At 36.9% G+C, this 19,256-nt stretch overlaps 1 protein-coding gene across 2 annotated transcripts in view; it reads left to right on the forward strand.

Moving 5' to 3' along the window:
* GPD2 (glycerol-3-phosphate dehydrogenase 2) overlaps positions 1–19,256 on the forward strand; it is a 230,804-nt gene that overhangs the window by 114,980 nt on the left and 96,568 nt on the right. The window contains exon 17 of one of the 2 annotated variants that reach the window (XM_063429620.1): positions 3,552–3,673. In XM_063429620.1, coding sequence (XP_063285690.1) covers positions 3,552–3,673 — 122 coding nt within the window. Of the gene's footprint in view, positions 1–3,551; positions 4,089–19,256 lie in introns of those variants that run through there. The other variant, XM_063429621.1, reaches the window with a different exon arrangement.

Here is a 19,256-nt window from a genome sequence, read left to right on the forward strand (position 1 = left end):
GAAGGCTATTCCATGCATCCACTACCCTCTCAGTAAAGTAATACTTCCTGATATTATTTTTAAACCTTTGCCCCTCTAATTTAAGACTATGTCCTCTTGTTGTGGTAGTTTTTCTTTTAAATATGGTCTCCTCCTTTACTGTGTTGATTCCCTTTATGTATTTAATTGTTTCTATCATATCCCCCCTGTCTCGTCTTTCCTCCAAGCTATACATGTTACCTTTAACCTTTCCTGGTAAGTTTTATTGTGCAATCCATGAACCAGTTTAGTAGCCCTTCTCTGAACTCTCTCTAAGGTATCAATGTCCTTCTGAAGATACGGTCTCCAGTACTGTGTACAGTACTCCAAGTGAGGTCTCACCAGTGTTTTGTACAATGGCATGAGCACTTCCCTCTTTCTACTGCTAATACCTCTCCCAATACAACCAAGCATTTTGCTAGCATTTCCTGCTGCTCTATTTCATTGTCTGCCTGCCTTTAAGTCCTCAGAAATAATCACCCCTAAATCCCTCTCCTCAGATGTTGAGGTTAGGACTCTATCAAATATTCTGTACTCTGCCCTTGGGTTTTTACGTCCAAGATGCGTTATCTTGCACTTATCTATATTAAATGTCAGTTGCCACAACTCTGACCATTTTTCTAGTTTACCTAAATCATTTGCCATTTGGCTTATCCCTCCTGGGACAACAACCCTGTTACATATCTTCGTATCATTAGCAAAAAGACACACCTTACCATCAAGACCTTCTGCAATATCACTAATAAAAACATTAAAGAGAATGGGTCCAAGTACAGATCCCTGAGGAACCCCACTGGTGACAAGACCATGCTTCTAATATACCCCATTGACTACAATACTATGTTGCCTGTCACTCAGCCACTGCCTTACCCATTCAACAATATTGGAATCCAAACTTAAAGATTGCAGTTTATTAATGAGCCTTCTATGTCCAACAGTGTCAAAAGCCTTACTGAAATCTAGGTAAGCAATGTCTACTGCACCACCCTGATCTATTATTTAAGTTACCCAATCAGAAAAATCAATAAGATTAGTTTGGCATGATCTCCCTGAAGTAAACCCATGTTGTCTCTGATCTTGAAATCCGTGTGATTTTAGATGTTCAACAATCCTATCCTTTAACATGGTTTCCATCACTTTCATTGCTTCATCAGAGTTGAAAGTTGAAAAATGTGAAAATCTGATATTTTCTTTCACTGATGAATGGATGTTGAATAGAACATCTGTCAGAATTAAATGCTCCTTAATGATTTTGACCCTTTGATTGTTGTCTCAACAACAACACATGGATATATATTTTCTAATGTTTTATGTGAATCTCTATGCTTGATACCAAGTTATCGTGGACTGTAAAACTCGCTTCACCTTACCATCCAAGACAACCCTTTTAACAGTGAGGGTCTGTTTCTTTCCCACATAGGACGAAGACCTGTAGGATTTCTAGACTAATGGATATTTCAGGTTCTTGCGAATGTGCATGTCTTATTCTGATAGTAAAATTAGTTGATCCTTTACCAGTTATAAGACAATGAGTATTTACATGGATACATTGAGCAGTTTGTATTAAGGAAAAAGGTAACCTGCTTGTTGTGGAAACCCCAAAATTTTAAACTATTATTTTCGTCAGTAAGCCAGGACAGACACGATGAACCAATAGGGGAACAGGCACAGATAACCAATGCATCTTTGAATAGTGCTAGCCATTTGAATAATAAAAAAAAAACATGTTTGGTCTCATTAATTACTAAACTTTAATTATATTTTATTGTGTATGGCATTTACAAAAATAAACATTTTATCCTTGTGGATCTTTGAATATCTTTGCTCACTTTGTGAGCACCAAAGAATAAAAAAAAAAAAACAACAACGAATGGTACAAATTGAAATCGTGTCTGTGGTCCCGGACTTGTCATATTGTTTTGCCTTTTTAGTGGTACAATTATTGTTGAAAAACATCTAATTTGCAGATTAAATGGTAATTACTTACAAGGCTTTTTGTTTTATACAGTTTGTTGGGAAGATAAACATTGGTATTTTGATTGTGATAAAAGTATCTTGGGACTTCCTAAAGGTCACAAGTTTGTTATTCAGGTACAGCCACGTCCGTATTTGTCGTTAGGCAAGTAATTTCATAGTCTATTAAGTGGAATATTTGAAGGATAACACTGCTTTTCAAATCCCAGCTATTAAGCAATAAATTAAATTGCTAAACGTATGTGTAAAATTTATATGGCGTGAACCGTCTACGCAGCACTTTAAAAGTTTACGTTTTATAAAAAGTGTTATAAAACCAATCGGGAGAGGAGCAGAATGCAAGCAGTAAGTCAAAGAGACATATGCCCCTGGGTGTAAAAGCTTAACGGGACATTTACAGACAAAAGGAAAAGAACAATTTTAAAGCGTGTAGAATAACGAGGTCAGAGTTCTTCAAGTGAAATGAGTAAACTTTAAAATATACTAAAATGTAGGTCCCTAGATTTAAAAAAATTGAGTGGCACTTGAAAACGAATATCGAATATACACAATAATAAATAAAATATACGTGTTTTTTTCCAGGAAGGAATATGATTAGATTTCCATTAATAGATTATATTGTTGCACAACTCAACGTTAGTGAACTGAAAACTGAGTTACAAAATCTAGACCAGGGGTAGTCGACCTCTGATGCTTTGCCAGTATTATGGTTGTAGGGGAATTGTGGAAAATATTGTCTACAGCATCTGGAGTGCCGAAGGTTGCCGACCCCTAATCTATAACCAAAATAGCTGATTAGGAAGCAGAGTTATAGTTGCCGTTTGGCTGTTTTAGCTTGGATTATGCAATTAGGTTTACTGTGTGCCAGAATTTACTGTTTTGAAAATCTCCAGCGTAGATGTTGCTGCATTCAATACATTTTGCGTATGCAAATAGAACTATGGTAACTTTATAAATATCATATAAACCCTTTAAAACCGTACAAAAGTACTTGGTTGGAGTGTAAGAAAATAATGACATGATGTATTGGTAAGTAGATTATCAGGAGGAAAAAAACTGCTATTACGAGGCACCTGCAATACCAAGGCAAAGAGGAAAAGGTGAGAGAATCTGCTTGCCACTTAAACTTCATCCCATGGCATAATGTATGAAATCAAAGAAGGGAATTCTTCCAGCACCCCTGGCTCCCTGTGCTTGTAGACCCTGCTAGAGAATATTTTTCTATTTTCAGGGCTTGTGTTTGTGAATTTATTTTACTAGGCGCGGTAGGGTTTGATACTTCATAACTAGGCTTTTTTTCCCTCTGATATTGGCCTCTTATGCATTTGTTGGCATATACCATGGAACAAACCATGTGCAATGTTTTTGCGTACGTTTATGACCCAATCTACCAGTAATTAAATAACTTGCAAGGGGTCCTATTGGCGACCTACAATCTGCTATTTGCGTAACCCCCATATGTGGTACTGCGTAATTGGTCAAAATATTAGCAAAAAAAAAAGATCTGATCCATTAAGAACAAACATTAATGTTATTTTTTTTCTTCTTTTTTTGTTTAGCTTATGAGTGCTATTCAAAAAGGCTTTGTGTCAAGCAGCCGGCTGGCAATGCTTATGAAAAGTGCCGAGGAGAACATGGATCAGAGAGACCCGATTTCAGTTGACCGCAGTGGTGGTGGCGTGTGAGTCATTCTGAAAATGGACGCTCTTTTCGCTTCTATGTGCCGGACAACATTCCAAAGCTTTTTTTGTTTTCTTTTTTGGCTGTAAATGCTGCAAATTTGGCACTCAGTGAAGAACTTTGTGAGCATGCAACTTTGTGATGACATTCATACGCTCAATATTATTTTCATGGTGGCTTAAAAGCAATGCAAACCTTATTCTATATGCCATGACGTTGTCTGTGCTAGGGAAAGGTTTTTTTCTTGTCTTGTTTTCGTTTTTGAACCTACCTAGCTTACTTTAGCAATTTTGTGCATCTCTTCTATAATGTATGTTTTACGTTAACCTTGTTCTATTTATATTGGTTTTATTTAAAAGAATGTTTAAAAATGCACTGAACAGGAACACTATATTATACGCACAGTTGTCAGAGAATATTGAGGGGATTGCTTCTTTTAATGGTGATTTAGAGTTAAAGGGACACTCCAGGGTGGATTTACCACCCAGTTCAATGCAATATGTAACTAACTGATGTAACAAATACTCTTCATAATGTAAATGAAAACCTTTTTTTACCATTGAATGGTTTTTCTGGGTGAGGTAGCACTGATTCTGCTGTCTACTACTAATTCCTTCTTTTGAAACATAGTAACTGGGCTTCTGGCACACTTACAGTTTTCCCCTGAAAATTTGACATCCCCTGAAAATAATTGAGGGATGCTCGTAATTTAAACCTTACCCCGAAATGAATCCTAATTGCTTGTCGCAAGTTCTCTAAACTATGTTCGGGGAAGTCTCTCCGAACATAGATTTGCGGGATCCCACACGATAGTGAACTGGTCTATATTCAAGGAATTCCCCCGAACGTAGACCTGCTTTCTAGCACATGCTTGCTACCATTTTCCCCCGAAACAAGACATCCCCCCGAAAATAAGCCCTTGTGCATTTTTCGGGGGAAAAAATCATATACGACTGGGTCTTATTTTCAGGGAAACACGGGGTATAACTGCTAGCTTCTCACTCTTTATGTTGGATATATGAGACAAATCTGTGAAACTAAAGCTTTTATAAAACTAGATGTACATTCTAAGAATCTGGTATCAAGCAAAGAGATCCAGATGGTTTATTTGCATCATGCTCATTGATCTACCAGATACATTCTTACTCCTTTGGTGCCTTGAGTGTCCTGTTAATACAATGATGAGGGCACAATGCTTGAACGTCCGAGTACTAGCATAAAGTACAGTTTCTAAAGCTGTTTCAGTTTGTACGTAGTCAGAGAGCTCTTCATTACTATTGTAAGAATCAGTGATGCTCTATTGCTTGCATCTTGGTCCCTGCTGTAATCTTGTTGTAGAAAGCACTGCTAAACTAAAACTTATACTGACACGTCCGATAAAGTGGATATTCTCTATGCAGTAAATCTAGTTTTAAACAGGAAAATAAATGGCATTTTAGAAACTAAGTCATTGTTGCTGTATAAGATGTCCGGGTAACCCTGCAATCTTACAACCTGTATATTTGGTGAAGAGTCCTTATATCACTCTTTCAGTGCAGGTTGCTACATTTAGAATTCAGAAACCATTTCTGCGGTCTGAACTTGGCACATTGCCCTGTTTCATCATTCGCAGTATACCTTTAAATACATAACTCGAATAATTTAAAAATGTATTTAAGATAAAAGTACTGACTGAGAATTGTGTATAAAAAATATGGGGCTACATGCTCAATTTGGACCATTCCTCTTGGAAACCCAAGCAATGTATCTGGAACATATTTACATCAAACTTGTTTCAGTATTCTGTTGCGCCCCGTTTTTTCCTCTCCATAGATGACTATAATGGGAAATACATTTTGAATTCAGTTTGGATTCTTAACAATGCACACTTTGTGAATAACCTAAAACTGAATGCAATGTGAATTCAAAATGTTGTGCCAAAATAGTTGCAATGAGAATAATTCTCCAAGTCAGCGTTGTTTTCAGTTTGAATATTTTATCCTAAAAATTTAAATGATTTTAGATTCTTGACAATTCAGACTTCGAGAAGTAACCCTGCCCAACATTCTTTATCTGAAATAGTTTATCGAAAGTATTTTATTTGTTAATTTAAAAATATATATTATTTAAACTCTGCATACACTGCAAGGACAATGTTCTTTGCCGATATTTTCAGGCCAACATAAAAGTGAACATTTTTTTTGAAACACCATCTTTAACTTTTTTAAGACAAATGGCTTGCACTGTACTTTCATTAAATGTTAGATACATTTGCCAAGATAATTCACCTGATATTATGAAAGTGCCTGTGTAACCGAGTGCAGGATGATTCTGAGCTTCTGTGGCCATATCTGCATTAAAGAACCACTATGGGCTCCCAGACCACTTCAGCTCAATGAAGTGGTCTGGGTGCCAGGTCCCTATGGTTTTAACCCTGCAGCTGTAAACAAAAATGTTTCATTGAGGGTTAATCCAGCCTCTAGTGGCTGTCTCACTGACAGCTGCTAGAGGCGCTTCCACGATTCTGACGCTGACGTCCATAGGAAAGCATTGACGTCAGCAGGAGGAGGAGAGTTCCCCAGTGCAGAGGAAGCCCGGCACTGGAGAAAGGTAAGTGGCTGAAGGGTTTTTAACCCCTTCAGCCCAGCGGGAGGGGGGCCATGAGGGGGGGGGGGGGACCTAAGGACTACATAGTGCCAGGAAAACAAGTTTGTTTTCCTGGCACTATAGTGGTCCTTTAAGGAAATGTGCCAAAAAATAACTAAATCAGATAATAAGATTCACCAAAAACGTTTTTCAACTTCATCTCTACCAACAGGGCACACTCAGTTTTCCGACCCTGATTCCTGATCCTTGTAAGGGCTAGTATCTGTGCCAAATTGTCTTAGTTGTCCATTATACAAAATTACTTCTGAAATAACATTGGTTCAAATCAGAGCCATTGTAAGGGAGCATACCCTTTTAAAGTGACTGCATTCACAACATGCCTACTGAAAGCTACTCATGCCAAAACGTGAATAGTGGTTAGTTAGATTCTAAGCAAGATAAAAAATTGTTGAACATCCAGCTTTGCTAGACTTTCAAAGTTCTAGTTGTGGTACCATCACACTCCACAATCCTGGTTCAACTTGTTTTAAATGTAAGCATTTGGTATCTCTTGATTTATTTTTTCACCAGCAGAGTTATTCACTAAATTGTAAATGGTCAGGAATTCACCATGGAATTGCACTTTCAGGCCAAAATATTATTATTTTGAAAGAATTTTGCAAGTTGGCTTTTTTTGGCCTAGAACTTCAGATTCCCTGGTAAATTCCGTACATTTTTGGTGCAAATTTGTGATTAAACCTGTGTAATTTTTTTTTTGTAAATCTCCTGTTTTTTATTTTCTATTCTTGTTTTAGCTAATGTTGTCAGGTTTAATTTTTTTTTGTTTCTAGATATTTTTATACAGAACGTAACTGTATAAAATGTTCTTAAAATATTTGTTGATTGTAGGCTTTCAGCTGCCGTAGTTATAAGTGGACAAGCTATATTGTGACCATTATGTTTTTCTTATATTTTTGTGTTCTAAACATTTTACCTTAGCCTGAATTTCACTCCTTAAAATAGAAAAATAAAATGGTGAACTATAGTCAAAGTTTTATGTGTAAAACCTTAAAGGTACACTCCATGATTTAGTTTATCCAATACTTTCTTTAATGCATTACATAGACAGTACATTAAAATACATTTGTAAAAACAATGAATTAGAAATATTTTAAATCAAAATACTGACATTTTAAGTTGAATCAACACCCCGTCAACACACCAGGAACTTATAGTCAACTTTCTATTGCACTGCTGAGCTTATCCAACAACCACTGTTTTTATGAGTTGTAGTTCAATTGTTTTCTTTCTAGCGTATATAGCTAACAGCTGATCTATAACGCCCATAACACTATGCTACACTATAGTGTACAGCAGTATTGTGGGAGGGAGAGGCAGAAAGTTAGTTCATGGAAATAAAACACATTATTGTAAAAGAAATCCTAAAGACATATATAAAACAAACGCCCAATGTAACTAACAGTAATCTAACCTTACCATTGTTCCTAATGTGTATGGCTGTCTGGAGGGGAAATATATAATCTTTTCAGTCCAAACTAATAAACAGGTTAATATTTTATTTCAATAAAACTTTTCAGTATTTTTTTTTTTATTCAATTTTTTAAAATGATGCCAGTGTCTGATGTATAAAAGTTACATTTGGCACTTTTCAATTCTGCACATCAGAGTTGGAGGTTCCCTACGCATTTCATGTAGTCTCAGTGGCACTATACGGCACACAAGTATTGAGCAAAAGTCTGAATCATGCAATATGTGCATGTGCAAGTAATTTGCCACTTAGGTTTATATCTGTGCTGTGATTAGACTATATAACTGTGTGAACTTTTTAAAGTTAATTTATATCTTCTTATTTTAAATATATTACTAATGCACTGACATTGCAATTACTTAGACTTCGCTTATAAAAAGACTAATGTTTTTATGACTTTTGGCTTTCATTTCTACTATAAATATGTTTACAGTGGGTGATATATAGCATAGATAGAAATAAATGTAATATATATATGGAGTTTTTTTGTTGTTTTTTGTTTTTTAAATCACTCCACGATTTCAGTGCTTTAAACATGGGATATGACCATTACTGCATGCCGAATGTCTTCTGCACGTTGTCCTTGCATTGCTTCAGTAAAGCATGCTACGCCCAAAATCAAATAAATGTTTAATTCTTCTATGCTGTGACTTTTAATTGCTCTGGAATGCAGCTCGAAAAATATACGTAAAACAAAATAAAAATATTTTCTACCGAAAAATAAATTACTATTACTTTTAATTAATCTGCTCAATGTAAAGATAGAGATAAATGCGAGAAGAAACTATTTTGAGCTTATAGCTTTGTGCTATTTTTAAAAAAAATTATTTAAATACCAGTTTACCACAATACACTTCTGCTTAAAGGTAAGTTCCCATTTAAACATTGTACTGATTTTATACTGGATCCTTTCTTAAAGAGATAATTACAGTCATGTCATGTCTGGTTAAAGGAACCGTGAACTCCGAAGTGCCGTTCGCTGATTATTGCACGGCTATAGCTGTGATATTTTATGAATGGTCTTACTGGACTGTGTTCTTAAATGATTGATAGTATCTACAAGAAATTGCTTAGTGAATGAAGATCACATAAAGATCAGATAATGTGAGAATTAACTCTTAGGAAGCCTTGCATTTTTGTGAAAAGTAGATAAGGAAAAAAATTTAAACTACAAATGTATTGTGATTGGTTACTTGGTGCTGTCAACCAGAATCAGAAAAGTTTTGGAAATGTAAATCCTGATCAGTGATTCTACAATTTTGGCATCTCTTTTTGCCTACTCACATATATACTTTCACTAGTGTTACTGTGATGCCCTGACAATGTGAAGTTCCAAATTTTATACAAATATATTCTCATTTTTTAAATGTGCTCTATTATATACGATCAATATATGCTTAGACATTACTTCCATTTTAACGACTGATCTTGGTTGACTGCACAGAATCTTTCAGTATAAAAACGAACCATTTACACAAGCAAAGGGGCTAAAATCTATAGGTTTATTTGCCTTGACCTTTAGGCACATTTAATCTGGCATTAATAAATCTCAATTGATCACAAATAATGCCTATGTAGCCTACTTGGAGTGGACCTCTGAAAAGTGTCTGAGTGTAAAATTAAAATGGTATTTTTCATCTTTATTAATGGTATTGCTTTCCTATTGCCATAATGTATTGCTTATGATATGCAAAATTAACCGAATTAGTTTATACTTCTGTAAAAGATATATTAAATATGCCTTTTTCTAAAGATGACTAAGCACAGATCAATAAAGATATTAAAACAATGGATCGGTCAATGCCTTCATGTTACAGTTACATTCCGAAATTATTTAAACAATTTATTTTAAAGCTCCAATCATGAAACCAATTAGAATGTTATGCAGGACATTTAACACATTTTCGGATGCTTAATGTTATCGATATGACTGTTTAATGTTATAATGTCTGAGTTATTGAAGGAAAATATTAATTGATACGTATACTATGTTGATTTCACTACACATTTAAACCAGGAACTGCCCCCAAACTACACTAGGAAATGCAAAATGTTTCATTCAAGCTTTGATACATCCAATATACTTAGATTTCTACTGATTGTTTTCACAGGTGAAAATGCTATAAACCCCCAGATGCCCAGACTCTAGGTGTATATTCACTAAATAAAGAATTGTACTAAATTGAAAACTTTATTGCAGTATGTAGGTCAAAATAGTTAATTCTGGGGGGCGGAGCCAAGCTGCAGAACGGAGAGGTCGCATGGCACTGCAGCTCCAGCGATTCAAACTCAAAATACCCTAATTTAACCTGAAAAAACTAAAACGGCCACAAACCTAAGCCATAACAGAGGAGCCGAGATGGGACGCAAAAATAAGAAACAGAAGCCTGAACAGCCCAGACCTGGCCTCGATATTGGAGCCATGTGGAGGCAGGCAGCGACCGGGCCCAAGATGGCCGACTTCCCAGACACTTACTCCGATCTGTCGGACGACTTCTCCCAGGGGGAGGACGCACATAACCCCCCTGGCCAACCGGTAATACCTACCAAGTCTCTGGACCCCGATAATGCACCCGTCACAACAGCGGTGCTCAAGGCGCTGCTGACAGGCCTGCAGACTACGCTCCAGACGGAAATGGTGGGCCTCCGCACGGACCTCCAGGGCATAACCGGGAGACTGGGCAATCTGAAAGACACCTCCGCCACTGCAGCACCCATATTACCTCCATGCAACAAGAGATAAGGAGTCTACAGAGCAAAACAGCGGTTTTTGAGCGTGGTTCGCCGCACTGGAGGACGCACGCCGAGTGGCCAACTTAAAGGTACGAGGAATACCAGACGACATGCCGGCTGAGGAATTACCGCACTTTGGAATTACCGCACGCTGCTACCACCACGGCAAGCTAAAGCCATAAGCCTAGACGGCGTCCACAGAGTCCCCAAACCGGCCAAAGCCCCAACAGCGGCCTTCAGAGACACCATAATCCGCTTTCAGCAGAGGGAGGACAGAGCGGCAACTATGGCGGCAGCAAGGAACCATGCCCAATACTGCTTTGAATCCATGTCACTCACCTTCTTCACTGACTTGTCTGGCAGTACCTTGGCATGAAGGAGATCGTTTAAGCCAATCACCATGCTCCTTCAACAACAATGCATAACATACAGATGGCGCCCCAACCGTTCCCTGCTGGTAACAAAGGGTGAGACCACCCACGAGGTTTACGATCTGCAAGGAGCACAGGACTTATTACCGAAGCTGGGCCTGCCTCAGGAGGCCACGCACCCCACGGCACACCCCGAGGCCACCAAGCCACGACACAGGTGGGATCCTGAAAAGGCGAAAACTTTTGTCCCGCGACGATTCGGACACGGCTCCCCTGCCGACAACCCACCGTGACAGCTCCCAGAGACATTCACGAAAAATTAATGGCCGGGACTGTTTGACCAAACCACAAATAGTGGTCACTTGCCATGACCCCACGGTTGTTTATGCTATGGTAAATTTACTTGCTTATTTAGCCTAATTAGCCTGTTTTGCTTAATGTTACACTTTTTAGCCTCTCCTCACTACCACACATACGGATGATGCCAGATATCCACACGTAACACACTCACGCCTCTGCCACCCACCTGATCAATTACCTCCCTCTTCCGTCTGCCCTCAGCGGATGCCAGACGATGCATACCCCCAAACTGTGGACAGACGGGCGTAACTCACACCCAGCAACCAGATACTTCATAAGCCACACACCCACTTACACGGCTACAACGAGAAAACCACATCCCATCACGGCACAATACACTGCCTTACTCAGCCTTCTAACTTTCGGAACAGCCCACTACAAGCATAGTGGGGTATACTTATTGGCACATACACGAACAGCGCACACTTAACTGCTTAGCATGCCACACATCAAGTAACAATTGGTTATTCTAAAACCTCTATCATACTCAACTTTCAAGCACACATAGGTTAACCAGACAATGTTATCATTAACCTGCTTCACGATGTGTACATATTCTCTTTAACGAACCTACATGTTACTAGTCTATCTCATCAAAATATAAAATGTGCAACATCTTGGCTATGCCAAGAAATGCTTTGTAATTGCTCGCACTCGCTGTTGTGGCGTTGCAAAAGTGAATGTAATCTTATGCACAAGAAAAATATAGAATAAAAAAAAAAAAAAAAAATAGTTAATTCTGAAAATTCCTCCAACCAGCTATAGTTATAGCTTGACCATTATAGACTGTCTTATTATATGCTTTTCAGATCATGTTTATTGAATAAGCCCCTAGCCATTGGTAAATGATAGATGCTTCTGTCCTTTTTTTATAATTTGTAAATGTAACAAAGTATGGGTCGCTGAATAGTTCTCATACAATACAGTAGGCTTGTGCACGGATGGGACATTTAAACAAAAAAACTACAATAATTAAGACAAACTGGATTTCATTCATGTGGGGGTTTAGTCCACCCAAATATCATTATTATTTAGTTTCATTTTGTCTTTAACCTCTTATGCAATGCTGGCGAGTGAGGAATTAAAAAATAGGGGAGGTGGGGGGCAGAGGAGGCTCTAGCCCAAACCCTCTTAGCTTCTGAAATTGGGTACTAACTTAAACCTCCACCATGCCACCTCTCCCTCACCCAATACTTCGGTTAAATAATTCTGCATGCTTAGTTCAGGATATATTTATTTGTGACTGGTCAGCAGTAGCTGCCCAGTCATTAGTTTTTAATTACAGTAATAAGCCACTGGCTGTATACAGTTTAGTACATATACCCCTTCCCATGACATAATAGATGCATTAAAAAAAAGGCATTAATACCTCCCTTATTCAAATATTTAAGGACAGTTTAGTACCAAAATATTCATTACAGATGAACGCTTGCTTGAAACTGCAATATAAAGCAGTATTTTGAAATGAGTTTTTCTTCTTGTGGGAGATATCTTTTCTTTCTATGTATCTGCAGTTATGTAGGTGTGTATTATATCCTGGTATTATCCCCCCCCCCCCCCCCCCCCAGTGTTGCTTTTTGTTCCCAGTCTGGCCCTGGTAGTAAGTTGTACAGTTTCCTATAGAAACCAGATGCCCCTTACCATTAAGTATCTCTTTTCATTTTATATATGTATATGGATGCTTGTCAAGATGATTTCTCCTGCAGAAAGTTCCTATTCCAGTCAAAGCAGAAACATACGATATGGAATTGCCTGTAAACCACAATAAATTAATTATGTTAGTTGAATAATTACCCCTTGAGAAACCTACTGTAATCCTTCTGCAAGGAGGAAAATGTTTGTTTTCAATGCAAAACTGAAACTGCTTTAATAGTTTGTTATTGTTTTGTGTTTGAATTTGTTTTTCTTTAACCCCTTAACCCCTTAAGGACACATGACATGTGAGACATGTCATGATTCCCTTTTATTCCAGAAGTTTGGTCCTTAAGGGGTTAAGGACTGAGCCAAATGTACAAGTTGTGAACGAAACAAAATGTAAACAAAACCTGGCATTTGCGCTATATGTCTGTCCAACCGTAATTCACCTCTTTAATTTTAAATGCACCCCCCTTATTATATATCATTTTATTCAGGGGAAATGGGGCTTTCATTTAATATCAAATATTTAGCTATGAAACATAATTTAATATGAAAAAAATGGGAGAAAATAAGATTTTTTTTTATTTTTTAAGTTCTACATGATATTTTAACTGTCAATGTCATAATACTGTTTGCTTTTACTGCAATAAAATACACATATTTGTATTCAGCAAAGTCTCACGTGTAAAATAGTACCCCCTATGTACAGGTTTTATGGTGTTTTGGGAAGTTACAGGGTCAAATATAGCGTGTTACATTTGAAATTGAAATTCGCCAGATTGGTTACGTTGCCTTTGAGACTGTATAGTAGCCCAGGAAATAAAATTACACCCATAATGGCATACCATTTGCAATAGTAGACGACCCAAGGTATTGCAAATGGGGTATGTCCAGTCTTTTTTAGTAGCCATTTGGTCACAAACACCTGCAAAGTTAGCGTTAGTATTTGTTTGTGTGTGAAAAATGCAAAAAACGCCAATTTTGGCCAGTGTTTGTGACTAAGTGGCTACTAAAAAAGACTGGACATACCCCATTTGCAATACCTTGGGTTGTCTACTATTGCAAATAGTATGCCATCATAGGGTGAATTTTAATTCTTGGGCTAACATAGGGTCATAAAGGCAACGTAAGCAATCTGGCGAATTTTAATGTGAAAAAAATGAAACACAAGCCTTATATTTGACGCTGTAATTTTTGAAAACACCATAAAACCTGTACATGAGGGGTACTGTTGTACTCGGGAGACTTCGCTGAACACAAATATTTGTGTTTCAAAACAGCAATAATATCGTCCGTGTTAGTGCTGTTTGTGCGTGAAAAATGCAAAAAAGTCACTTTTACTGGCGATATCATCGTTGTAATACATTTTACTGTTTTGAAACACTATTATTTGTGTTCAGCGAAGTCTCCCGAGTAAAACAGTACCCCCCATGTACAGGTTTTATGGTGTCTTGGAAAGTTATAGGGTTAAATATAGTGCTAGCAAATTAAATTCCCTATACTTTCGGCATGGGTTGTCAGGCAGGTCCCGCTAATTGTAATTAATTAGGATACCTAATTATGTAAAATTATTACATAAATATATGTGTAGAATTAATATGTGTATATATATACACATGTGTATATATACGTGTATATATATATATATCATTTTTTTAAAATATTTTTATTTATATATAGGTATATATATAGTGATATATACGTATATATTTATGTATATAGATATATATTATTTCGTTCTACGTGTATTTTGATATAAATATTAATATCACAATACAGTTAGAACAAAATAAAACACATCTATATATTTTTTAATATTTTATTTTTAATTTGTAATTTAATTTTTTTACGTATTTACATATTTTTTTATATTATATATAAATATATATATAAAACAATAATTGTATATATTTAATCAGTATAAGTCTACGTGTAATTTGATATTAATATATATATATATATATATATATATAATTATATATATATTAACATTAAAATACACCTAGACAGTGTATGTGTGTATATGTGTGTATATATATACTTAGATCATATATATATGATCTAAGTATATATATATTTTTTTTTACACTTATTTTAATTTGATTTTAATTTGATTTTCAGCCAGCAGGGGGACTAACTGTCATTACAGTTAGTCCCCCTGCTGGCATTGCAGCAGCCAGCTATCCCGGCCATGTGATTGTGAGGTCCTCGCGATCGCCGGCGTGGGAACGCTGGCGACTGGGTAAGTTACAACAAAACGGAGGGCATACTATTACGCCCTGCGGCGTTTAGAGACGCTTTTAAAAGGACGTAATAGTACGCCCTCCGGTCTTAAGGGGTTAATGGTGGACAGTCAAGATGGGTCTTCGGCAAACTAGATGGGTCGAGTGGTTCTTATCTGCCGTCACATTCTTGGTTTTACATTCTATGGGTGTAGGTTGAGTCAATAAAAAGCAAAAAAGGTAAATGAGCAAAAAAAGTTTTTCAAAAAAGTGATGTCTAGACCAGACATAGAATAATGCACTCTTCCTTTCTCTGGGGTAGTAGCAACAATTCTGGCTCTCCCATGATGCCATGAAATATAAATAAGTTGAGAAGAATCTTTTATGGTCATATACACATCACCTTGGTTCTTGGTTTTGCCTATTCTGAAACACTCTGGTATTACTCAAATTGCATAATTTTTTGATTCCATATTTCACAAAAACATTAATTACGTGGATCTAAATCTTGTGCTCAATACAGGGAAGCTTCCTTTTTTAATTGGAATTTGGCTGTTCAATGATTCCAGTTTAAATAGGGATGAAGATTTCCAGGTCCTTGCCATAATCATATAGTGAATATAAATCAGTAACTCAGTAGCATTTAAAATTCCTATATTCATATGGAGTATGGCATTCTCTGGTTCCTTTGGTATGGTCTTATTAAGCAGGGTTCTTAAGGCCTCCGACCATAAATCTTTTATATCTTCAGTCCCACCAAATATGGATAAAAGAGCCAGGATACTTATTACACCTCCAACACATCGGAGAGCAATGATTATACATCTTAGCCATCCTAGTAGGTACTAAGTATACCTCAACCACATTTACACAGTGAATATATTTACATGCTTTAGATAGAACTAAGCTCCAATCATCTCTTGATAGAGCTACCTTAAGATCTTTTTTTTTTTCTTCATTTCTCCAATGCTGTATTATTCTCTTTAACCTCTATTTTAAGTAAATCACTCCTAAATTTGGAAGCAACTCTGTTTACTTTATCATTCTTAAAAAGTCATTGACCATATTACGTACTGAGAAATATTTAAGTATAGTGTTCAATATCAGACAGATCAAACTCTCGCTGTATTTGTAGAAGAGATTTCAGTTTATTTCCCATAAAAAGTTGTTCCACTCTCACTATACCATTTTGCATCCACCTATTTAAAGGAATATCTATAATATACAAGGCTAGATATGATAGTTTGATATTTGATGGTACTTTACAGGGAGTGCAGAATTATTAGGCAAGTTGTATTTTTGAGGATTCATTTTATTATTGAACAACAACCATGTTCTCAATGAACCCAAAAAACTCATTAATATCAAAGCTGAATATTTTTGGAAGTAGTTTTTAGTTTGTTTTTAGTTTTAGCTATTTTAGGGGGATATCTGTGTGTGCAGGTGACTATTACTGTGCATAATTATTAGGCAACTTAACAAAAAACAAATATATACCCATTTCAATTATTTATTTTTACCTGTGAAACCAATATAACATCTCAACATTCACAAATATACATTTCTGACATTAAAAAACAAAACAAAAACAAATCAGTGACCAATATAGCCACCTTTCTTTGCAAGGACACTCAAAAGCCTGCCATCCATGGATTCTGTCAGTGTTTTGATCTGTTCACCATCAACATTGCGTGCAGCAGCAACCACAGCCTCCCAGACACTGTTCAGAGAGGTGTACTGTTTTCCCTCCTTGTAAATCTCACATTTGATGATGGTTCTCAATGGGGTTCAGATCAGGTGAACAAGGAGGCCATGTCATTAGATTTTCTTCTTTTATACCCTTTCTTGCCAGCCACGCTGTGGAGTACTTGGACGCGTGTGATGGAGCATTGTCCTGCATGAAAATCATGTTTTTCTTGAAGGATGCAGACTTCTTCCTGTACCACTGCTTGAAGAAGGTGTCTTCCAGAAACTGGCAGTAGGACTGGGAGTTGAGCTTGACTCCATCCTCAACCCGAAAAGGCCCCACAAGCTCATCTTTGATGATACCAGCCCAAACCAGTACTCCACCTCCACCTTGCTGGCGTCTGAGTCGGACTGGAGCTCTCTGCCCTTTACCAATCCATCCATCTGGCCCATCAAGACTCACTCTCATTTCATCAGTCCATAAAACCTTAGAAAAATCAGTCTTGAGATATTTCTTGGCCCAGTCTTGACGTTTCAGCTTGTGTGTCTTGTTCAGTGGTGGTCGTCTTTCAGCCTTTCTTACCTTGGCCATGTCTCTGAGTATTGCACACCTTGTGCTTTTGGGCACTCCAGTGATGTTGCAGCTCTGAAATATGGCCAAACTGGTGGCAAGTGGCATCTTGGCAGCTGCACGCTTGACTTTTCTCAGTTCATGGGCAGTTATTTTGCACCTTGGTTTCTCCACACGCTTCTTGCGACCCTGTTGACTATTTTGAATAAAAAGCTTGATTGTTCGATGATCACGCTTCAGAAGCTTTGCAATTATAAGAGTGCTGCATCCCTCTGCAAGATATCTCACTATTTTTGACTTTTCTGAGCCTGTCAAGTCCTTCTTTTGACCCATTTTGCCAAAGGAAAGGAAGTTGCCTAATAATTATGCACACCTGATATAGGGTGTTGATGTCATTAGACCACACCCCTTCTCATTACAGAGATGCACATCACCTAATATGCTTAATTGGTAGTAGGCTTTACAGCTTGGAGTAAGACAACATGCATAAAGAGGATGATGTGGTCAAAATACTAATTTGCCTAATAATTCTACACTCCCTGTATCTTCCATTCCACCTTTTTTCCTAACCTTATTCCAGCATTCAAATATGGAATCTTAGAGCACGCTAGATTTTTTAGCTATATTTTGTTGGAAATCATTCTTTTGGCACCACATTTGAGAATCTAATTCCAAACTACCAATATTCTCCGTCTCCAAAAAGTACCACCCTTCATCTTTATTGTCATCCATTTGAGTCATATAAATATGAAATATTATATTGGAGCAATATGTATACTCAATATTTGGGAATCCTATACCTCCCATTTGCTCATTTTTTGTGTCAATTTATTTTACTGATTCTGGATCTCTTAGCTTTCCAAATGAAATTTACAAATGCACTTTGAATCATATCCTGCCAAGCCTTAGATAATTTCAAGGGTATCATTCCGAACATATAGGCCCACTTAGGTAGTACGTAAGCATTAACTATATTTATTCGCTCCCCACCAAGAGACCTCAATATGTTTCCATTTTTTTAGTAAACTGTGTGTTACTCTTAAAAGATTTAAAAAGTTAGACTGCATTAGATCAGTTGGGTTTTTTGTTATATTTTACAAATATGGGAGATTATTTTTAGACCATGTAAAATTGTACTCCTTTATTAAGGATCTCTCTACTAACTGTATCTAAATTTATATCCATAAGGATTGATTTATTAACATTGATTTAATAATTTGATATATCACTATATGTCTCCACCTCGAGCATAAAGTTATGTAATGAATTGACAGGGTCTGTAAGGGTCATAATCAGATGGTTGTATTTTGTCGAGACCCCTTTTATGGGGGTATTATTTCTGATTTTAATCCCTAGTACCTACATAGTTATTATATATATATAGAATTGGGGAGAGTGGGCAGCCCTGTCTTGTACCGTTATGTAAATTAAACCAGTCATATGTTTAGTGCTACTGTTCTTGCAGCAGGACTGGAATACAAGGACATGATTGCTCGATTAATCCAGCTCTGAATACCGAATCTTATCAGAAGATCCCAACAGACCCCTGTCAAATGCGTCTACCACTAAAAGTACCAGTGGAATTTTTTTCCTATTCATATGGTCCACTATGTCAATAATTCTTCTGGTATTATTTGAGGCCATTCTACCCGGCACAAAGCCTATTTGATCTCTGTCAATTATAGTACTTAGAATTTCCTTTAATCTCTTTGTCAATATCGCAGAGAAAATCTTTACATCCATGTTTATCAATGAAATAGGTCTGTAATTTTCTACCCTAGTAGGGTCTTTGTCCTTCTTTACAATCGGTAAAGTATTTGCTCTAAGCATTTCAGAAGGAAAGCGATCTGATAATACAATATGATTAAAGGGATCTGCCATATGTTCCA

This window comes from Pelobates fuscus, chromosome 8 (genome assembly GCF_036172605.1).
Source record: "Pelobates fuscus isolate aPelFus1 chromosome 8, aPelFus1.pri, whole genome shotgun sequence".
Lineage (NCBI taxonomy): Eukaryota > Metazoa > Chordata > Amphibia > Anura > Pelobatidae > Pelobates > Pelobates fuscus.